This window comes from Capra hircus, chromosome 17 (assembly GCF_001704415.2).
Source record: "Capra hircus breed San Clemente chromosome 17, ASM170441v1, whole genome shotgun sequence".
Lineage (NCBI taxonomy): Eukaryota > Metazoa > Chordata > Mammalia > Artiodactyla > Bovidae > Capra > Capra hircus.
Window position 1 is genome coordinate 1,295,063 of NC_030824.1, and position 24,073 is coordinate 1,319,135.

Sequence of the window (24,073 nt, forward strand, 5' to 3'; positions counted from 1 at the left end):
CACGAGCCCGGTCGCCCACGGGCAAGAGGAGTCATCAGAGGCATTAAGCAAGCAGAGGCTCTCAACCAAGAGAACAGGAAGACTGAAATACAAAGGGAGTGCTGGTCCTGAGCGGCCAGTTCCTCTCCCATTACTGGCTTTTGTCTCAAGTCCACGGCTGGCTGCGTGTACATCCACTGAAGCCTGCTGGCCAGCTAGTGTTCACTAACAGCAGAGCACAGCTTCATCCTCAGGCCAGGTCTCCATCGAGGTGGTCCTTTCATTTATTTTTTTAAGTCAGTTTAGGGACTCCCCTCATGGTCCCATGGTAAGATACAGCACTTTCACTGCAAGGGTGAGGGTTCGATTCTTGGTCGGGGAACTAGCATTCCACATGCCATGTGGCCAAAAAAAAAAAAAAAAAGAAGAAGAACCCAGGAAGCTGAATTAGGCATCAGAAAGCTGCAATGTGAGCATGACCCTAAGATAAAGGGAAATGAAGAGTCATGGAGAGAAATGTCATTCTGGGAGTTGTGAGCTAACCAAACCAGCCCTGCCTGCAACAAAGAAGGCCCTTCTGGTGACTAAACCCAGATTCGTTATCTCTGTGTGGACACACGTCTAGTTTTGCCTGACTTTTCACTTTCTGTGTCACTGCTGGACATTACTCTGCTGACTCTTCTCTTTAAACATCACTTATTCTGGTTGTGCTAGCGCTTTGCTGCTCTGCAGGCTTTCCTCGTTACAGAGAGTCGAGGCTCCTCTCTAGGGGTGGTGCAAGGCTTCTCATCACGGTGACCTCCCTCGTGGAGCAGCGGCACTGGGGAGTGCAGGCTCCAGCAGTTGCAGCTCACACAGAATCAACAGTTGCGGTGCACGGGCTGAGCTGGTCCGTGCCGCGTGGGATCTTCCTGGACCAGGGATCGAATCCATGTCTTCTGCATTGGCAGGTGGATTATTTACCACTGAGCCACCACGGAAGACTTCTATTAGTTTTTAAACTAATTTTAATTGAAAAAAAAATCATTACTTTAGGCATGTTCAGTTCTGTCAGTCACTCAGTCGTGTGCGACATTTGCGACCCCATGGACTGCAGCATGCCAGGCCTCCTTGTCCATCACCAGCTCCTGGAGCCTAGTCAAACTCATGTCCATTGAGCTGCTGATGCCATCCAACCATCTCATTCTCTGCCATCCCCCTCTCCTCCTGCCTTCAATCTTTCCCAGCATCAGGGTCTTTTCAAATGAGTCAGCTCTTTGCATCAGGTGGCCAGAGTATTGGAGTTTCAGCTTTAGCATCAGTCCTTCCAATGAACACCCAGGACTGATTTCCTTCAGGATGGACTGGTTGGATCTCCTTGCAATCCAAGGGACTCTCGGGAGTCTTCTCCAACACCACAGTTCAAAAGCATCAATTCTTCAGTGCTCAGCTTTCTTTACAGGCCAACTCTCACATCCATACATGACCGCTGGAAAAACCATAGCCTTGACCAGACGGACCTTTGTTGGCAAAGTCATGTCTCTGCTTTTTAATATGCTATCTAGGTTGGTCATAGCTTTTCTTCCAAGGAGCAAGTGTCACCAATTTATATACTGATTCCAGCCCTGGGAGACATCTGGCTCCCTGGCAGCTACCAACAAGCAGATGACAGTGACAAGCGCTTGCTCTGCCAGCCCCGGTCCCACCAGGGCCACACACAGCTTCACTCACTCACCCCCACAGCCATACCAGGAGGCAGGCGGTAGGCAACCTGCTCCATTTCACAGATGAAGAAACAAAGCACAGAGAGGGTGAGTAACCTGCTCAAGGTGCCCAGCTAGTAGATGGCAGGACCAGGATTTGCCTCCATGGAATCTGGTTCTAGAGTCTTTCTTAACTACCACACAAGACTGCTCCCTTTCCACATGGACAGCCCAGGTGTCCTTCACCTCTTGTCATCCGCATGTCCAACATGAGCTCAGTGGTGACACACGACAGGTAAAAAGCCCTGTGGTCCCCAACCAAGTTATGCTAGCAGAGTACAGATCTGAGGATGTCATTGAGGAGATGATCGAGTGAATAAACGTGAGCTTGAACCCACAAAAAAGGCTTCAAAGGGAAAGGCCTGTGAAACAGGGGCCATGACCGATTCTGCAGCAACTTCCCCGAGACATCCATTCTTCATCCAGGTAGAGATCGAAGGATGAGCAGGTGTTAATTAGACCAAAAGAGGGTGAGGAGGCATTCCAGGCAGAGCGAACAGCAGGAACAAAGTCCGTTCAATAGAAAGAAGAGCGAGTTTTGGACCTGTGAGGAGCAGCAAGGCTGAAGCAGAGGGAACAGAGGCTGTGGGGCGAGGCCAGGTCACAGGGGGCTCTACAAGCACCCGAAAGGGCTGTGGCCTTGATCTAAGAACGCTAGAAAGCTGCTGAAGTGTATAAGGCAGAGAGATGACAGAATGTGATGTGGTCACACTGGTTTGTTGTTGTTTTTTTTTTTCCCCCACAGATCACCCACTCTGGCTTCTCTGTGGAGAATGGACTAGGGGTGCAGAATGACTATGGAAAGTTAGATGTCTACTGCAGTCATCGGGTGAGGGATGGTGGTAACCCAGAACACAGTGGTGATAGGAGCAATGGAAAGCAGTGGAGGCATTCAAAGCTATTATATTACTCTTCAAAGAGATAATAATAAAACTGGCAGGCTTGGATATGCGGATGACAAGAGGTGAAGGACACCTGGGCTGTCGCTTGGGCAGTGGGCGGATGGTGGCACCATTCAACGGGACAGGTAACAATGGAAAAGAAGTCAGTTTGGAGGGGAAGACTGAAGGTCCAGTGGGGTCTGAGATGTCCACGAGACATCCAAGGGACATGTGAGGGTGACAGAAGGACAGCTAGTCTAGAACTCGGCGGAAAGGTCTGGACTGCTCCTAGTTTCATCAGTGTGTGGCGTATACGGTCACTAGTGAGTGCAGGACAACAGGAGCCGCGGGGGTGGGTGAGGCCCAGGGAGGAAACAGTACCCGGAGGGGCGGCAGCGTTTCAGAGCTGGGTAGAAAGGGGTGAACAAGCCAGAATGACCAGAGATCGGGGGAACTTGGGGAAGCCAAGGGGAGGGGCCGCTTCCAGAGTGACTGAGACACCAACAGCCAGCGCTAACACCCGTTGAGTCCTGATGACGGCCAGGCAGTGCTGAGTGCTCTGAGCGCACGGCCAGATTCAGTCTGCACAATGAATGACCTTCTGAGATGGAACCAAGTCACTCCTTTATAGAGGAGGAAACTAGCGAAGAAAGATGAAGGCAGCGACTCAAGAGGTGCTGGGATGGAAACTCAAGCAGCCTGACTGCGAACTCTGGTTCACCTTACCACCTCCAGCGCAGCTCAGGAGGCCAGACAAGATGGACTGAAGACTGGCCGGCAGACAGACTGGTGGGGCTGTCCTCTGGACCAACAAGGGAACGTTCCAGGGGAGAGACACAGTGGAAGCCAGACTAGAGCCCACTGTTAAGAATGCTCCAAGCTAGGAGACCAGGCCAAGAAGTTAAGTCTGTGTCCCCAGCGGCAGCCAACTGCACGCTTTAATATAGTAGGTGATGCTCCAAGTGAAGTCAGCATGGCTAACTAAGGACCAGAGTTGCCCCTGCAGCCGCTGACCCTGCGTTGCCCCATCCTAACGCTCTCAGGGCTCTCTGATCCGCTACGTCTGTGATGCTCACAGTGACTTCATGAGGTGGGTAACTTTCACCACGTCTTAGAGATAAGATAATGATGCTCATCTTAGCTAAGGAACTGGGGCCACAGTTACACAGCTGGCCTGGCTCAGTTAAAGCTCAAATCCAGGTCTATTGTTCCTTTGTGGAAATCACAGTGGAAACAAGACCCCCCGCCACCACCCCAAGCCAGAGAGACCTGATTTCAAACGTCAGCTCTGTGTGACCCTGAGCAAGTCACCTATCCTTTCTGGGCCTTTCTGTTTTAGGACAACATGGGGTTGCAGGATTACTGTAAGACAATCTAAGTGAAACCGATTCAATCAGACAATCTAAGTAAAACTCCCAATACAATGCTTAGTAAATATCAGTTGTCCATCCCTGGCTCCCCACAACCCCTCTCCATCTCTGCCCCAATAGCTGCTGCGGGGCTTCTATGGGATCTTAGTTTTCTCTTTCCAGAGAACAGAGCAGGATTAAGGCGCACAGCTCTGCTGCATACAGTCCCACCTTGTCCACGATGGAGTCCCCTGTAGGGGCAGAAGGCGGCCCAGGTGTTTGCCCTTTCCCTTCCTGGCATGGCAGGCCGCAGGCCCCTGACCGCCTGCCTTAATGCCCTGCTGCTGACGGTTTCCTTAGAGATAAACTGGACAAACGGGTCAAGGGGCATCAAGGGCTTGAGTGGCAGCAGCACCAACAGCAGGGGGCAGAGTTGCTCCACTGACTCCCATGCCCAGAGCCCTTTAACAGCACTCTGTTTCCACTAGAGCTCTCAAAGCCTTTGAACAGAGGTCCTTCAATGTTAGCTGATACCATCAGCGGTTTCTTTTCACCTTGACTTTACAGAAGAGGAAATCTAGCCTCAGGGAGGTTAAATGACTGCCCCAGTCAGGAATGCAAAGACTCTGGTAAGCGAGGAGGCAGGACACCTCGGTTCAGATCCCAGCTATGCCAGCTACTAGTTCTGTGACTGTGGGCAAGTAAGCTCCACTTCCCTGTATTTGTAAAATAGGTTAAGACCAGCACCATCATTATTAGGGTGCTGTGGAAATTAAATGAGATAATGTACATGAAGTGCTTAGGACAGTGTCTGGTGCAGAGTGAGCACTCGATAAATGGTGCCTAATTATCAAGCTACTGTGCTTCTGTGGATGGGGGCGTGGGTGCTCTCAGAACCGCAGAAAACCCTCTGTCGTCAACCAGCCCATTACACCACAGTCGGTGGCTACGTCTGTGATTTCTTCACCGGCCTTTTCTGGAGTCACAAATTTAGAGGAAATGGTCTGCAGCTTGACAAAGTGACGACAGCTTTCTATCTGCGGCATCCCTTTTCCAGAGCTCTGCCTTTAGCAAACACTTCTCAAAAGAGAAAGCTCTTCATAGCCCTGAGGAAGAAGGCCCTGAGAGTAAGCAGGAGCCCTATGGGGGGGAGGGGGCATGGTGTTTCCCTCTGAAGATGATGTCAGAGTAGGTCAGACAGAAGAGTTCTAGGTCGTGGCCACGAAGACCAGCAGAGGCAGCTTTTCCCTCCTCCTTGGCCAAAGGTCTCTGACAAGGGTGAAAAGGGCAACAACCTTCAGAAAACCCGTCACCTGCTCTGCAAACATGCCAAGAGGCCAGGTCACCACTCACAGCTTCTTGTTTTAACCTCAGCTACAATGAGTGCCAAAAAACAGACGCTTTCGAATTGTGGTGCTAGAGAAGACTCTTGAGAGTCCCTTGGACAGCAAGGACATCAAACCAGTCAATCCTAAAAGAAATCAACCCTGAGCATTCATTGGAAGGACTGATACTGAAGCTGAAGCTCCAATACACTGGCCACCTGATGGGAAGAGCTGACTCATTGGAGAAGACCCTGATGCTGGGAAAGATTGAGGGCGGGAAGAGAAGGGGGCGAGAGAGGGTGAGATGGTTGGATGGCATCACCGACTCACTGGACATGAGTTTGAACAATCTCTGGGAGACAGTGGAGGACAGGGAAACTTGGCTTGCTATAGTCCATGGGGTCACAAAGTCAGACCCAGCTTATCGACTAAACAACAACAAACGGTGTGTGGCCCAGCTGCTTTCCTCCCCAGCAAGAGGGGGCCAGTTTTCCAGAGAGCTTCAGAGAGAAGGGCCCAGCTCTAGAACCAACAGCACTGCTCACGGAGAAGGAAGGTCGGAGGAACTTAAGAGTCCAAATGGGCCCACTGCAAAGGCTGAGGAGAGGAAGCGGGAGGGGCGGTCACCAAGCATCCAGAGACCAGGGGGATCCTGGCCAGGCGCCCGCCGGCACCAGCACAATTCCGGACTTCCAGGAGGTTTGTCACCTGGCCCCCCCCACTGTACAGCCGCGGTTCCCAGCCTTAAGTGATTTCCTGTTGTCCGGGGAACCTGAGAATCTGGCGGAAGGCCCTATCGGAGGCAAGATTGCGGATGTGGCTGCAGACAGGGGATGGGCTGGTGTACGAAGGCGAGGGGAGGAGTTGGGCCAAACTCCAGCAATTTCTCCATTCAATATCCAGCCCCACCCTGTGACTAGGAAAACAAAGGTGTGGGGGGAGGGGAGAAGAAAAGTCATTTCCTTTATTGTAACTGGAGCCTAGCTGGGTAAAAGCGGGGCTGGGAGTCACAAAGAATGGATTTTCTCTGGGTAGCTGCTTCTGGCAGACTTGAACCCAGACACTCTGAAATCAGATGAGCTGGGGTGGAAGAGACCTTTTAAGACCGTTCAGGCTGAGGCCTTGTGCTCCTCATAACCAAGGTCACTTCTAGAGTCAGAGAGAAAATGCAGTCTTTCTAAGCCCTGAAAATATTCCTCCAATTTGGGGCAACGTCAAATTAGCAAGATCGAAGCAATCAATCCTAAAGGAAATCAACCCTGAATATTCACTGGAAGGACTGACGCTGAAGCTCCAATACTTTGGCCAACTGATGCAAAGAGCCGACTCACTGGAAAAGACCCTGATGCAGGGAAAGATTGGAGGCGGGAGGAGAAGGAGGCGACAGAGGATGAGATGGTTGGATGGCATCACTGACTCAACAGACATGAGTTTGCGCCTACTCCAGAAGCTAGTAGAGGACAGGGAAGGCTGGCGTGCTACAGTCCGTGGGGTCACAAACAGTTGGACAGGACTGAGTGACTGAACAACTACAACAAATCGGCTCCAGAGCAGCCAGTCTCCTTAGGGCAAACCACCAGGCTCTGTCCGAGGGTTCCACGCCATCCACTTCATGGGAAAGCTCAGGAGTCAGGAGATGTGCCCCATCAGTAGAGCGAGATCAGAAGGATTCTGTCCTTGAGGCAAAGCTGCAAATAGGAGACTGAACTGAAATATTCTGCTTCCCCCACAGGCATGACATTGGTTTAATTGCCAGGGTGGTTCAAAGTTAAAATACACATGTGCATGTAGGGGAATACAGACACACTCAACATAACACTTAATGACAACTACTGACTATTAATGGTTTTCTATGTGTCAGGCGCTATGCCAGGGACTTTTTACAGGTCACTACATTTAATCCTCTTGAACAACCTTGTGAGACGAGAACTATTCTTTTCCCCATTTTACAGATGAGGTACCTGAAGCTCAGGGAAGTCACTGACGGCCGATTAGTAAACTGCAAAGCCAGGGTTTGAAAACAGTTCTCTTTCATAGCCTGCACTCTTTGCCACCAGGATAACGTACCTCACTTCTTTGTGAGCGTCTACTTGTGTCTGTCTCATACACACACACAGCGCACTCTAACAAGCGAGCATCTCACCAGACCTACTAGTGACCCAAGACTTCAGTTCTAGAGCCAGCTCATTTCATGTAATTTTTGTCTTTCTCGTTTCAGGCCTTGAGTCTGTGATATGAAGGGGCTGTATCATTCAGAAAGTGGTGCTTCTAGTTAAAGGAGAATCCAGCAATTCTCCTATAGCTTGTTCTACCCATTCTTGCTTATTTTGGATAGAACATATCCATACAAGTAGGAAAATGGCAGGAACAAACGTGACCATGTCGGCTGAAGGCCGAGGAGAGTTCCAGCCTGGGAACTCACAGGGCTCTGATGCTGGTTTGGCTGAGCTGTAAAATGGAAGGGCAGCCAGAGGCCCCTGCAGCTCTGACACTCTGCTCCTATCTTACCAAAGAAGCAAAACGGAAGTAGAATCAACCTGCCTGGGGATAACAGAAGTAACCAAGGCAGTCAGATGCACAGCCCAAACTGGCAAGCTCTGAGTTAGAGCTGAAAAGGGCAGGAAAGTGCTCCAACCCCTCCAGAGGCCAGAGCCCTCCAGGCCAAGCCCCCACGCAGTTCCCTGGGCGGAGGCAAGTGCTCAAAGGTCAATTCAGGAACTTGCTATCAGCCCAGGGGATGCTTTGCTGTGTGTGGGAGCTGGAATTCACAGCACGTGGTGCCCGTCTGCATTCTGTCATTCTCCGTCGTGAGCACAGCCCTGCCGCTTCAGACCACAAATGCCCACCCAGCCTCCCGGTAAAGAATGACTGCAGGCCAGGCGCTGGGTTACACTCTGTATTATACAAAGACAAGCTCCTACTCTCGAGGATTCCAGCCATTCAGTAGGTGCCTACCATATCTGACTTCATTAGATCTCAACAAGTCTGTGAGAGAGATGATTAACATCTGTATTTTCCTGATGAGGAAACGGAGTCTCAGAGAGCAGGAACAGATCTGACATTAAAGGCTGAGCTGTTTTCAAGAAACCAAGCTTTCTCCAAACAATCATCTAAGAGCCACTGATATAACAGAGTTAATAACAAAAAGCAGGAAGCTAGGGAGGCATCTGGAGTGAAGAAGAGCTGGCTGTGCCAACAGCCCTCAAGGCACCCGTGTAATCAGAAGTGCAGGCGTAGGAAAGCCACGTGTTCTCATCCTCAGTCTCCTCATCTGGCCAGATGAGGGTGCTGGGACACCCTGAAAAGGGCTCCCCCCACCCCCAAACCTCCCACCTCTAGCCGTACCTGGCCCACGTGCCGTTCTTCCAGTTCCATCTGGCGTTGGGGGGGCCACACCTGACCTCTGCTAACATGCACTTCCTGGGCAGCTCCCTCTGCCCCCTGAACACCACCCCTCGAAATGGAATCTCTCAAGTCAGAAGCTTGTTCTGTATCTTCCAGAGGATGAAGGCCAGTGCCTAGCCCGCAGGGCACTGGTGAAGACAAGCACATGGACTCACTTACCGGAAGCAGGAGGTATGCCAGGCTTCGCTGACGGTCCTGTACAACCGCTGGTTGGGAGCAACGTGGTCTCCACAGCCCTGACACCTCCAGGCATCTTCACCTGCACACAGAAGCAAGGGGTTCAGAGGCTGAAGAAGCAGGGAGTGCGGGGGCAGGATCCCCACCTTGTAGAAGATGGGGTTAACAGACTCTGGTGCTGGAAGGGCTGAGTAATGCTCTGCTCCACGCACGGTTCCCTCCTCCACAAGATCCCTGCCGAGCAATCATCCAGCTGCTCATCTCCCCAGGGACAGTGACTCCATGGCCTCACAAGCAGTGGCGTTCTACTTTTTAAAAAATGGTCCCGGCACTTCCTTGGTGGTACAGTGCGTAGGAATGCACCTGCCAACGCAGGGGGCCCGGGTTCGATCTCTGGTCCAGGAAGACTCCAACTAAGCCCATGTGCCACAACTACTGAGCCCCCGCGCTCTGACTACTGTGCACCTAGAGCCTGTGCTCCCCGGAGCAGCCCCCGCTCACCGCGACCAGAGGAAGTCTAAGTGCGGCAACAAAAGACCTGAAGCAGCCAGTAAATAAACAGATAAATATTTTAAAAGCCGGTTCTGGTTGTTCCTATTTTTTACTGAAACAAAACCTGCCTTTTCCTTCCTTTCAGCCCATGCTCACAGTCCTGAGTACATGGAATGAACAAGTCTCTTTCTTTTCGGGTCGGCCTTTCCTACAACTGTCCCTAGCCAGCACCCAGAAAGGTCTGTTCTCTAGATTACACAAGGTGCGGCCTTGTCCTTCTCCTCAAAAGCCCTAGTTGTGCTGATTTCCCATCACTTCGTCCAGGAGCTCATTCATTCAATCAGCATCATGGGTCTTTTCACTGGACCCGTCGGTCTAAGCTCTACACTGGAGGCTGTTGGATAAGTCACCTTGCTCCTGAAAGAGGAAATGCACTGGAAAGGAAACATTCTTCCATATTGTAATTTTTTTTTTTTTTACTGAGATGTTATTTCACATCAAAGTACTTAGTTCAGAGAAAGAAATTACCAGTACAGTAGGAAAAGAACAAACATTTCATGAACGCCTCCTACTTGCCAAGAACTGTGCAAGGTTCTTTCACAGACCCAATCTCAATTCTCAAAACATACCATGAGACAGATATTATTATATTCATTTAATGGGGAGGGAACGGAAACTTGGGGCTGGGGGTGAAGCTCAAGCAGCAGCATTAGCACCCCAACTCAGGTCTGGCTCACTTTAAAGCCTGTACTCTTTCTAGTTCCTGCTCATTCTGCTCAGGGGAGCCAGGAAAGTGTCTGCAGGGGAAGTTGAGCCTTGAAAGATGGGGAAAGTTTACTACAGGCTGAAAAAGGATGGGGAAGGGCTGGGTGGGCTCAGAGAAGTACGGGCAGTAGCACAGAGCCCGTCCATGTCCCTCTAAAAGGGACAGAACACGATGCCCCTGGTGTGATTCAGGTGCTAACTTCATGAAATAAAGCGGGCTGCTGAGATCAGGTTGTGGTACCTAGGCCCTAGGAAAAGGGACAGGGTTGTTAAAAGACTCTGTTGTGCGCCCGTGTGTGCAGCTTTGTTCTCTCTGGGTAACTCCAGACTGCCACAGGCACAGTGACAGGCACCAGACCCTGGTCTACAGGCACAGGGGCCATGAATAGACAATGCACGGCTCTGCACACTCTAAGACTGCCTGGCGGCCTTCTGGGGCAGCCAGGGCACCGGCAGCTGTCCTCGCAGCACAGGGAAGAGTTGAACAAGCTGGCAGAAGGTTTTAAGGCCTCGGCCCACCCGCTTCTCTCCATGCATCACCTCCTGGATCTAAACTTCTTAGACTTTCAAGGGAGAGAAGCCTTTGTGTTTCGAGGGTGGTACTGCTCACACAGTGCACCAAAAACCTCACAAACTCTGAGGCAGAAAAGTCTGAGACACTCCCTCCAACTGGGTTATAGGTGAAACAGTGGTTTAGTGAGAGGGTTTTGAGTGAACACAGACATCAAAATGAATCTTCCCAGTTCTGGAGGTACCGGCATGAAATGTTTTGGGAACTCTTACATGAAAGGCCTGTTAAGACTGCCACATCTCACCCCCAGCAAGTCTCATTGTTTTAAGCCACACCTGCTTCTTGCTTTTACTTTTTAATCCACAAGGAACAGTCTCTGAACTGACCACCCACTTACTCAACAATTTGTCTTGGCTCCGAGTGACCTCTGGCTGTTTCCAAAATTCAAGAAGAATCAGGATTTCCACTTAGAAGATATTCAAGCTAACTTGTTATGTCCATACCCTCCAGAACCTGCGCTCCAGTCTTGAGAAACTCAAAGCCATTAAACGCACACTTAACACGTGCTCTGCACTAGACACTGCTGCTACTGCTAAGTCACTTCAGTCGTGTCCGACCCTGTGCGACCCCATAGACAGCAGCCCACTAGGTTCCTCTGTCTCTGGGATTCTCCAGGCAAGAACACTGGAGTGGGTTGCCATTTCCTTCTCCAATGCATGAAAGTGAAAAGTGAAAGTGAAGTCGCTCAGCCGTGCCTGACTCTCCGAGACCCCATTGACTGCAGCCTACCAGGCTCCTCCGTCCATGGTATTTTCCAGGCAAGAGTACTGGAGTGGGTTGCCATTTCCTTCTCCAGTACTAGACACTAGGGCACAAAAATCAAGATCCCTGCCTCAACTTCCTCCTCTCACATCCACCTGGTTCCACCTTTGGAAAGTCTCCGTGTCCTTTGGCACGGCCACCCCCCAGCCCGAGGCCAGGCCCTTTTTCCTAGTGCACTGCAGTCTCGGCTGACTCGCTCAGACTCCCCAGTGTCTACAGAACTCAACTGTTGAGCGCTGTGCTCTGATCTGGACTCCACCTCATCACACCTTTCAGAAGACAGTCTCCACCACCACTCCCTTTTCCACTGGCTCCTTCCAACTGCCATTTAAATAAGTTCAAGTCTTTCTCATTAAAAACAAATCTGGAGCCTGCTTTGTCCTCTAGCTACCACCCTTGGTTCTCCACTTCGTAGCCACATGTATTAAAAGCTGTCTAACAGAAGATAAACTTATGGGACTTCGCTGGTGGTGCAGTGGGTAAGACTCACCTGCCAACGCAGAGGACTAGAATTCGGTCCCTGGTCCAGGAAGAGCCTACCTGCCGTGGAGCAACTAAGCCCATGCGCCACAACTGAAGCCTGAGTGCCTAGAGCGTGAGCTCTGCAGCACAAGAAGCCACTGCAACAAGAAGCCCGCACACCACAGCGGGGAGCAGCCCTCACTCGCCACAGCCAGAGAAAGCCTGCACTACCGTGAATAAATAAGTAGGGGTCAAGAACAAGTTGATGCATCATTTTTTTTAAAAAAAAAAGGGCTTCCCTGGTGGCTCAGCTGGTAAAGAATCCGCCTGCACTGCAAGAGACCTGGGTTCAATCCCAGGCTTGGGAAGATTCCCTGGAGAAGGGAATGGTTACCCACTCCCGTACTCTGGCTTGGAGAATGCCATGGACTGTATCGTCCAAGGGGTCGCAAAGAGTCGGACACAACTGAGCAACTTTCCCTTTCCCTGGCATTCCAGGGGTTAAGACTCTGCCTTCCAGTGCACGGGGTGTGGGTTTGATCCCTGGTCAGGAGCTACGATCCCACACGCCTCGGGACGGAAAAAACAAAACTGAACACAAGCAATACTGTAACAAATTCAAGAAAGACTTAAAAAAAAGAGAGAAAGAAAACACATTTATAATTACCAAAGGGGAAAGGACAGGGAGGGATAAATCAGGAGTTTGGGATTAGCAGATATAATCTACTATATACAAAATATATAAACAACAAGGTCCTACTGTAAAACATGGGGAAACATTCAATATCCGGTAAAACCCAAAAACCAATACAACATTGTAAGTCAACTATATTTCAACTTAAAAAGAAGCTGTCTACACATACTACATTGCCTTCATTTCCACACTTCCTATTTACCACACAATCCACTGCAATTTGACTTCCACGCCCACCATTTCTCTGAAACTGTCTTACCAAGATCAACAGTGACTGCTTATTGCTAAATTCAATGGTCATGCTTCAGTCATTCTTTCAGCAAATATTTATTGCATGCCAACTATGTATCTAACTGTGCTCGGTTAGAAAAGAGCAGGACACAGGAGACAGATTAAACATAGAGCATATATTAAACAATAACATAATTATTTTCACTATAATTGTGGCAAGTTGTAGGAAGGAGATATCAAGTCCTTATAATGGAGCAAATGGTGTTGGGTAGGGCACACCAGAACATATTCCTTAAGGAAGTAATTTCTAAGTTGAGCTCTAAAGGATGAAGAGAAATTAAGCAGGCAAAGAGGAGGAGCAAACGATAACTGGGGAAACTGGGATGGCGGGCAGATCTGTGCAAAACTCCTAAGGCAGGAAAACAAGCTCCTCACACACACGAAAGCTGCCTACTGTCAGCTCCCTGGCCTACTACAATCCCTCAACTAACATTTATTGAAAGGAGGGCTTCCCTGGTGGTCCAGTGATTAAGAAACTGCCTGCCAATGCAGGGAACATGGGTTTGATCCCTGGTCTGGGAAGATACCACATCCTGTGGGGCAACTAAGCCCATGCACCACAATTACTGAAGCCTGCGCACTCTAGAGCCCATGTTCCACAACATGAGAAGCCTCCGCAATGAGAAGCCAGAACACTGCAATAAAGAGCAGTCTCTGCTCACAGTAATGAAGATTCAGCCACAGCCAAAAACAAATAAAGAAGAAAAAGGAAGGAATGGCCCTCTACAAGGTGGCCCTAAAGAACCTTTATCTTTTAACACCCCTTACAAAGGAATGTTCTAGTTACATCTTGATCTATTTTTTATTCGTGTCACACACATTCATATTTGTGTATCCTAATGCTCACACCTCGAGCTACTCTGGGTGTTTAGGCTACTGTTTACCCACCTTTTCTGCCCTTCATCAGACATCCATCTTCCCTTCATGGTCCTCTAAAGGCAGGAAGTGTTTGTTTCACTTTGTCAAATACCTGCTTAATACCATTTGTTCTATAATTACAGTTCGTTATGTTTCTGCCTCCTCAGTCCCTCCCTCTCTGCAACACTGCCCCCAGCTCTAGGGGTAAAGAGTGTATCTTGATCATCTTCAGATCTCCAGGGCCTAGCCTAAAGGTGGGTGCCAAATGGATACTCTATGTGGCAAATCGAACTGAATAACTTTACCCAGCTGCCAGCTACAGAGGTAATTTCCAAAGATAAGCTGCAACAGTCAGCAGCGATGAGTCACCTGGAATATGTCCTTGGGACTACCTCCAGGTAAAGTCACATGAAGATGTCCTGATCTGTACCTGGCCTAGGCAATTCCCTCGGAACCTTCAGCCTCCCAAGCCTGGATTTTCTTCAGAAAAATACTCTTCGCCTTTTCCACATGCTTACAGTCTTAAAAGTCAATGATTCTCTCTTACAACCTTCATTCTAGGAAAAGGAAGAGAAATATAGTAATACAAAGTCTTGGAGATCTTGGTGAGGCCCACTGGAAGACCAATCTAGAATGCTGTCTGCCTGGGAAAATCATTCTCTAAGAGAAGACCTCACTGTACCAGGCTGTTCACCTCTCCCTTGACTGTGGTTACCGATCCTGTCTGCAGACTTAACAGTGACTGCTGACTGTCAAGAGTTTGACAAAGGGAGCCTGACTACGTAAATGCCCTCAGCAGCTTTGAACAATACAGAGCCCTTGTTAGGTGTTTAATAGTCAAAAACCTATGCCTTCACAGATGAAGACTGAAGGCAGGAGGAGAAGGGGACGACAGAGGAGGAGATGGTTGGACGGTATCACCAACTCAATGGACATGTGTTTGAGCAAGTTCTGGGAGTTGGTGATGGACAGGGAAGCCTGGCATGCTGCAGTCCATGGGGTCGCAGAGTCAGACATGACTGAGCAACTGAACTGAACTGACTGATGCCTTCATGGTTATTACTGGGATTTGTTGCTTTGAAGAAGTGCTAAGTGTGTGATGCAGACAAGGTGATAATTGCAATAAATGGTTTGCTAGGAAGTTTCTCACCTTCAGGATCTTTGGAAAAACAGTATAAAATATATTCCGCTTATACATGCTTCTCTCTTCCAACTTAATAATTGGTGATGTGACCCTCAAACAACCTGTGAGTCTACTGAGGGCAGGCATAAGGGTACCAGGATGGTAAGGTTAAAAATCATCTATTCAAACCTAACCCTTTCATTTTTCTGAAACATAAATGGGATCAGAGGATAACTGAGTTGTCAAATCATGAGAAAGTCTCAAACCTAAGTTCTGAGACCACCAGACCTGTTACATTTTCATGACCCTGCTGCTGCTGCTAAGTCACTTCAGTCGTGTCCAACTCTGTGAGACCCCATAGATGGCAGCCCACCTGGCACCCTCGTCCCTGGGATTCTCCAGGCAAGAACACTGGAATGGGTTGCCATTTCCTTCTCCAATGCATGAAAGTGAAAAGTGAAAGTGAAGTTGCTCAGTTGTGTCCGACTCTTAGCGACCCCATGGACTGCAGCCTACCAGGCTCCTCTGTCCATGGGATTTTCCAGGCAAGAGTACTGGAGTGGGGTGCCATTACCTTCTCCGTTTCACTACCCCAGGCAGCCTCAAACAAGCTGAGACTTGCTCAAGACTACAGTTACTCTGTGGAAGGCTCAGCCTGCCACCCCAACTCAGAGCTAGTGCATTTCCCATAAGACACTAACATTCACCTTAATCTTGAGCTAAGAGTTGGGTTTCTGCAAGCTAGTCCTTTTCTGACTTCAAAGTGGTGAGAAATTCCAAGCGCTGAGAGCTCATGAAACCAGAAAGCCTGACCTGAACTAACATGTACAGATTCTATCCTTTGAGAAAAAAAATCTATGGTGCTTCTCATGTTCCACTAGACAATGAGAACCAGGAACAAAACCCAGACAATTCAGTGCAGCACAAAACAAGTATGGTGACTGCTGTGCCCCCTGGGAGTTGACAGGCCAGGTATAGAAATCTGATTTGTTCAGGGATAAAGCAGGAAGCCAAGGGGCAGGGCAGCAACTGGTAGGAAACAGCCAAGAGAAAAAATATCACATTTTAATGAAGTGACTACCAACAAGACTAACAATAATGATTTATGTTCCAACAGATACTCTTCTCTGCATACCAAAGGATTTTCCTCCTCACTAGCTTCCCAAATATACCAAAGGGAGTGTCTAAGGAAGAAAGACTAGATGATTTTTAAAGATGCTTATGGACTTTTCCGGACCTTAGATTCTTCATAAAAGGGAGGGGTCAGATTATTCTTACTAATTCTGAGAGTCTATGACATCAAACCAGGGACCTCTCATTTTTCAGGTCAAGGCACAGACACAGGAATCTCAGAAGGTTTTGATCTTGCTGTTGTTCCCTTCTGCCCTTCTTTAGTTTATTGGGAAACATTTGTAAGGGTTAAGCAGAAGAACTGGAATTAGACCTGGGTTTGAAACTTGACTCTGTGTCCTTGTGCAAATTATTTAACCGCTCAGATCCTGTGTCTTAAACTTTTTTTTTTTTAGAAAGTAAACAAGTAACTTTCTCCCCCAGTTCCTATCAGTTAAGATTTTAAATTGAAATATAGTTCACATACATTATGTTAGTTTCGGGTGTACTGTATAGTGATTTGATGTCTGTGTACATTATGAAATGATCACCACACTAACACTGACTTCAGTAACCACCTGTTTCTGTACAAAGTTACTGCAATGTTATTGACCATATTCCTTATTCTGTATATTACATCCCTATGGCTTATTTTATAACTAGAGGTTTGTACCTCTTAATTCTCTTCACCTATTTCACCTTCCTTGTCTCTTAATCTTTAAAAAGACGATAATGTCATCCACCTTACAGCATTACCAAGAGAATTAAGAGAAATACATTACATGAAAATACCTCCCACAGTGCCTGGCACTTAGTTGGCAACTGAATTGTGAGTAGCTTACCTTCTTTCTTTCCTGTATACCTAGGGAGTTGGCTGGGGAAAAAGTTGAGCTATTAGATACACTAGCCTCAGGATTTCCCTGGCAGTCCAGTGGTTAAGACTCCGCATTTCCACTGCAGGGGACACAGGTTCAATTCCTGGTGGGAGAACTAAGACCCTGTATGCCATGCAGTCAAAAAAAAAACACACCAAACATACAGAAAAACCCACTGGCCTCTAAAATCTGAAGGGGAGGTTTCCAAAACAAATCCAGCAAACGTTTTCTATGTGCCCATATGCAAGACACAAAGTGCGCCACCAACTTCTGGGGCCCTTCATGAGTATAAGGGGCAAGGATATGTACAAAAATAACATACCTCAAAGAGGGACAAACCAGGTGCTGGGGGCAGGGCAAGCTTGGTAGAGGAGTAAGATATTTGGTAGAGACACAAACAAGACAGGTGGTTCTTGTAGCTTTGGGGCACTCAGGTTCTTACTTCCAACAAGTTTACTTAGCTGTGAATGAGTGGGCATTTTCTTATCTGGGGGAAGGGCTACAAATTGGTGAACCTGGTTAACCAAATCGTACACTCCTGGATGGACATTCTCAACCCACTGTCAATGGCAGGGAAGAACTACTTTGAGTCCTTATTATGTGTCAGGCAGTGTTCTAAACACTATGCAAGCATGAACTAAATGAACATGGTTGGAAAAATCCCCTGGAGGAGGAAATGGCAACCCACTCCAGTATTCTTGCCTGGAGAAGGAGTCTGGCGGAGATACAGTCCATGGGGTCTCAAAGAGTTGGACACGACTTGAGTGACTAAAAACTAAAAATCAAAAATAAGGATTCCATTAAATAAGGACTAGTATTGTTTCCATTTTACTGAAAATGAAATGGACATGGTCCATTAGTAAGTGTTAGAGCTGGAATTAGACCACAGGGTCTGCTAACTCCAAAGTCTATGTCTTTAACTACATTCTAGACTTTCTTTCCTGGAAAAATAAATCATGGCCAGAAAGATCTAACCAAATGGAATCCCAGGATGGATGTTCAAGATGTACTTTAATGGAATCAAGCAATGGTTTCATGTTTAGCTACTGTTGGATGTGAATGAAAAGGTAAGAGAGTGTAATTCTTGTTACTGTATAAAGCAAGGTCAAAAGTGGGAAAGAACAGACTTGTAAGAGACTGGTACAGTTCCCTGTCCTCTCACTGAAATGCCGAAGTGGTATCTGGGGGTGGACCCCACCCCTCCTTAGTATGCCTGATCCTGAGCTCCCTGCCTCAGTTTGCACTGATCAGAAGCCAGCCCTGGGCTAAAACCAGCCTAGCGTCCAGAAAAGGCAGACAACACACCAGGAATGTGGAAAGTCTAACAGTTGAGTTCCTATTCTATGATGGGTTTCTATTCAGCTTTAAAACCTTGTGGTCTTCTTGGACCCTGCCTTGCTCCCTCCATCCCATATCCAGGGCCATTCGTGTCACCCTGCCCTGACCACAACAAAAGGCATTTCCTCTGGCTGGTGCCTTCTTCCCCATTCCTATCACTAACAAGCTCAGCTCAGGGCCCAAAGTACCCTACTCCAGACTGGTGCTCTTCCTCACCCTTGTCCAATTCATTGTGCCCACCAAAAACAGACTGATAGTCTAAACATAAAATACACACATCGTGCCACTAAACCTATGGTCTCTACTGCATACCAGAAAATTCTACAAGCCTGGCATTAAACCCTCCACAGTCCGGCTTCACGCACCTTCTCAGCCTTACATTCCACTTCCTACGACTCCCACACCTTCTTTGTCTCCGCCGTACATATCAAGTCACCACCCCTTGTGAAGATCTTGAAACTCACCAGCCTTTGCAATTGTACCCTCAGTTTCTCCCTTACCAGGATATCAACCTGCTAAATCCCATCCCCCTTTCTTTAACCTACCTAAGATTTCTCAAATCTTACCCTCAAGTATGACCCGAACAAATGTGATAGCCACTCTGGACACCATGCTGTTCTTCAAACATGCCAAGCACATTCCTCGCTCAGGGTCTTTGCTCATTTTCTTGTATTCCTTGTCCAAAATCTTCTTCCCCCAGATACATTTCATTTCTCTGCTTAGATGGCATTAACCACAGAGGTTCCCATGATATCCCACTGCACCTACGCCCTTATCATACTTCATTTCTCTTCCGAGCAGTTACCCCTGACATATGATATTCATATATTTACTTACTGTCTATCTCTCACCACCAGAACATACACTTCATGAGGGAAAGGATTTGATCTATCTTGCCCTGTGCTGAATCCCCCAGGCCTAGATGTGTTGGTATATAGTAGGAACTTAATATATATTTGTGGGATGAATGTATGAATAAAGTTCTCCTTCACCTTTGAAATTCCCTAGTGTTATCACCTGAAAGCTTCCCTGGTGGCTCAGATAATAAAAGAATCTGCCTCCAGTGTAGGAGATGCAGGCTCCATCTCTGGATCAGAAAGATCCCCTGGAGAAAGGAATGGCTACTCATTCCAGTATTCTTGCTGGTAAATCCCATGGACAGAGGCGCCTAACAGGCTACAGTCCATGGGGTCACAAAGAGTTGGACATGATTGAGCGACTAATACACACACATAAAATGTTGTCACCTACAGGACTCATAATAGCTTGTCTTGTTTATTTTTTCCTTAATTACTCTAAATAGTGAATATGTCAAAGGCACAAACCACATATTATTCATTTCCACAAATATTTACTAACGGCCTACTGTGTGCCAGATCCTGTACACCTCAAGGACTTTGGACTATTGGAAAGAGCACTGGACAAGTCAAAGGTTAGTCCTGGCTCTACCACTAGTTGAGTGACCCTAGACAAATCCATCTTCCTCCCTGGGCCTCAGTTTCTTTACATGTAAAATGAGGAGAGTTACATTATCTCTAGCATCTGTAACACTTGGACCCAGCCCAGTGCCTTAGACACCACAGGTACTCAGCAAATATTTGATTTCTTTGTTGTTGATACTCCTGTTACACAGGAACCTGAGTTGTCTTGGAACACAGTTCAGACATAACAAGTAAAAGTTTAAGTCCCACTTCCTTCTCTGACTCCATGGGCAACTTCATTCTAGTGTTTATGATATAGAGAGGATGATGCACCAAATTTGAAACTGGAAAATATTAATTCTGACCACCACCATTTACTTGGCTTTGGAACCTTGAACAAGCAATTTCTGAACCTTAGTCTCCTCTCCCATAAAACAGCCATATTGACCTTCTCATAGCTCTTCAAAGGCACCACATGCCTTCCTGCCTCGGGACCTTTTTATGTTCCCTCTGCCTGGAAAGTTCTTTGCCCTTTCTTAGCTGGACTAACTTCTACTTATTTTCAGGGCTCAGTATAAACTTGCTTTTTAATGGAATGTATTCCCTATCCACTCCACTTGCCCCTGATGCAATCTTATTGTAATTATCTCATTTGCTCACCTCATTTATTTACCGTTCATCTCTAGGAGTGCAAGCACCATAAAGGTAAGAACTGTGTCTGTTTTGTTTATATTTCTCAGCGCTTGGCTAAGCGCACGGTCCAGAAGTATCCAATAAATATTTTTATGGAAGAATGTACAAACTAATGCATCCAGAGGCACTAATACCTCCAGACAGCTTTTTGGTTCCTTCAGAGCAAGAGCCAAGAAACATTACTGCACTCTAAGATCTTTCACAAGTTTCTGAGAATCAAAGTTCAAGACAGGGAACTGACATTACCTAGAGGTTAGGGAAAAAAATTAGAAATCATTTGAGATAAAAAACACTCTGGAAGCTAAAAAAAAAACCCAGTAAAACAGGAAGAGACAGGCAGCATGTCTACCCCTAGCCCTCTTTCTCCAGAAGCCTATTATCAAGAATAAGGAGAAAATGCCATGCTCCCATGGTGAGGAAGTGACCCACTGGTGGCCTGCTCCTTGTATTCAGGATGGAGGAAGTGACTGTCCACAGGCTGAAAGCCAGGAAGCAGGGGCAGATATCCCGGACAGTCTCCCTCCTCCACTATTCCCTCCTGCCAGCTCTACAAAGCTTCTGGAAGCTGACCCTGGTGGACCTAAAGGCTGGGCCACCCACACAGGTGGCTGGGAAACAGTAAGGTCCTGGTGCTGGGGGACAGACAAGGAGGGCAGGAAGCTGCAGGGTGGTGTGAAGTGATGGGGAGGGGACTGCAGGCCCAGCCAACCTAACCCTCAAGCTCCCTTCACCCTTAGATACTTCCTTTTAGGAGGTGTTGGCCCACCTTCCTCTCTGCTCTCAGAGGGGCCCTCAGGGGGCGGGGGCCTACTTGCCCCAGAAAGATGCACTCTCTCCCTACGCTCCGTCGCTTCCTAAACCCCCAAGGAGCCCACACTGCTTACTTCCTGCCAAGAATCCCAACGCCCAGGAGACCGACCGCAACATACCCGCCAGAAGCCTTGGATCCCATGGGGAAAGCCATACTCTCCGCAATTTTCCACAGAAAACCCATTACCTGGGGTAACTGCATTCCCTCAGAAATGCCCCAAACTCTGAGGTTCCCGTACTCTTCATGTGCCCTCAAACCCCTCACTCCAAGGAAACCCGGGCTCCTCATTTTCCAGTTTTAATCTGAGAACCTGCAGCCGCCAAGGCCACAGAAAAAGATGCTCCCCGGCATTCCTCCCCTCAGGGACCTCAGCTCGCGGGAAACCGACCCACTCCGCTAGCCGCCCCCTCTCGCGAGCCCTCTTCCCCGCCCCCACAGCCTCCGCGTCTCCGGGGAGCGCTGCGCTCATTCGCCCAATCATCCCTCTGAGGAGCGGGGACCACACAGACAGACACTCCCGAGAGGTCGCCAGCTCCCCTCAGGCGCCCCGAGCCCAGGACAGGACGGCGCGGCCCTTTCTTACCCGCCTGCGCCGCCATGGTCCCGGAGGCGCGGAAATGAGGAGGAAGAGACCGCTGCCACACCACCTCCGCGAAGCTCCCGCCGCCGCCTCAGGCGCGGGAGGACCTCAGCCCCGGGCGCGAGCGGGTTGCGCCGCCTACGGCGCCCGGGGAGGAACAAACCCGCACCTGGCACGGGGGCCCGCCCGCCGACGCCCCGCCCAGCCGAGGCCAGGCCCCGCCCCCTTGACGCGGGCTCTGCGGCGGCCCTAGCGCCCCCTAGCGCTGGAGGCGCCCGCCTTGGGTGCCCAAACTGGTGAGGGCGAGTCAGAGCAGACCTGAGATCTAACTCAGAGGCCTCTCTACCCATAAGGATGAAGAAAACAGAAGCTAGAGGGTCAGGTTTGACTGCCTCAAAATGAGCTGAGCTGGAATGGGAACACAGGCTCTTAATCTCCAGTTCAGAGCTCTTTTCAGCAGAGTATTTGGAATCAAGAGTATGAAGCTGGAGAAACCAGGTTTACCCCCCAAACAGCTTTGGGGAGGGTGGTGGGGGGTGAGCTTTTCTCAGAAGCTTCTGGCTCAGAGAAGCCACTTGTCTAGAGCAAGCTCACACTCGGTGGCAGATCCTTAACAAGCCAAGTATGTACATAAATGACTCCAGAACACCAGATCTTCCAGTGGAAATATACCTGTGGTCTGGATTTTCGGACTCCTCTTTGTAGAGAAGAGCCCTGGACCAGGATTTAGGACAGCAGACTGGTTTCTGGCAGCCACTACCTGGCTGATGGCCTTGAGAACCACTTCCCTCGCTGGATTTGGTTCCCTGTGTGATGAAGGTTGACCACATCAGCTGGTCCCTGAGGTCCTTCCTGTCTGATTTTCTTGTGCTGGGTCTTTCCTTAGATCAGATTTAGGTCATGAGAAAGTGTACAAATGACCAGGAAGGGGGCCCAAGGAAGTGAATCAGGACACTCCCACCAAGGATGAAATTCAAACCAGCCAACTCCAGTCCAAGCAAAGGTGAGCATGGAGTACGCAAAGGTGAGCACAGTTCTCTTCCCTCGTGCCCTGACCATGTAGTCCAAACCAGATGCAGGTCAGATGGGCTGCTGATGTCCTGAGTGTGAAGAAAGTGCTGTGGGGCAGTGGGGGAGATGTGCCTGACTTCTGTTAGTTCCTGGGAACCCTCTTCTGCAGCTGGCTTTAGTGTCTGAAGAAATCTCTCCTCTGATATAGTAAAGACGAAACTGTGTTGAGTTAAAGTGATGAGGATCCAGGGAACTCTCCTGACAAGCCACCTCAGGGCTAGACAAGAGGCGTGGGACTTTTATTTGTCCCGCACATGGAAGAGGTTACACTCTACTTTCCCAGACGCTGGCAGCCTTGGAATCAAGACCCCCGGGAGGCTTTCCCTCTCCCTCTGCCCCACAGCAAGGTACCCAGGTCTGTTTCATCTCCTTCACTCTCTCTCCTTTCTTTCCCATCTCCAGCCTCATGGTCTTCACCCACTGGGAGTGAGGGGATCAACAACTCCCCGAAGTTGCCCCCTGGGAAGCTGAGGGAACTCTGAGAAGTGCAAGTTAAAATGTAAAGGAAGAGAACAGCAGTCTATAGAAATGATATAACCCAGAAAAAGCTTTTCAACATGGACACAAAGAACATTTCAAAAGCACTGATGAACTCAAAGGGAGTTCTGGAGGGCAGAAAAGACCTGTGTGCGCAGGGAGAAGGCCCCCTGCGTTTCTGGCACCAAGTCAACTGTCCAGTTTGACTACATTGACCATGGCTTGGTCAGTCCTTGAGGCCAGATACGGCTGACTGACTCACAGTCACCTCTCTGGGCCAACAGAAATGGAAACCTGGGCCCTAACACCGGCTTAAGGTTCAAGCTCTGCTATCCTGAGGGAACTGGTCTACTGGTCAACAGCCAGACACTCCCAGTGTTGCTTCCATGTGCTTCAAACCAAATCAGTCTAGGGTCTCTAATCTCCTCTCCCTGGATCGTCCTGCCTAACATGGACTGAGGAATCATCCAAAGTTATGCTTCTGTCACCTCTCTGCTCAAAAACCTGTAATAGCTCTCCACTGCCGACAAAATAACAGCCAAACTAGGCCCTCACGAGCTAACCACATCTCACCCTATAGCCTTCTCTTCCTACTCCCGTCACTCCAGGACTCTGCTTCTTCCTGAATGCATTCTGCCCCAGTACCATTCTGCCATGCCTACAGCCACCAGCTGTGCCCACTGACCCCCCTGCTCCCCAAGCTCTCTGTAGTTTTGTTGTCCCGTTCTGCCAGAAGTGCAGTCTTGTTTCTAAACTCTTAACACATTGTTATTTTCAATTGTATCATTTTGCAACCCCTGTGAACTAATCTGAATCTGCAC

At 48.8% G+C, this 24,073-nt stretch overlaps 1 protein-coding gene across 1 annotated transcript in view; it reads right to left on the reverse strand.

Annotated features, from left to right (window-relative positions):
- Positions 1-21,847, reverse strand: part of LIMK2 (LIM domain kinase 2) — an 85,989-nt gene extending 64,142 nt beyond the window's left edge. Inside the window, exons 1-2 of the mRNA XM_018060949.1 lie at positions 21,708-21,847; positions 8,841-8,940 (exon numbers count right to left, since the gene is read on the reverse strand). Coding sequence (XP_017916438.1) covers positions 8,841-8,940; positions 21,708-21,723 — 116 coding nt within the window. The 5' untranslated portion in view covers positions 21,724-21,847. The remainder of the gene's footprint in view (positions 1-8,840; positions 8,941-21,707) is intronic.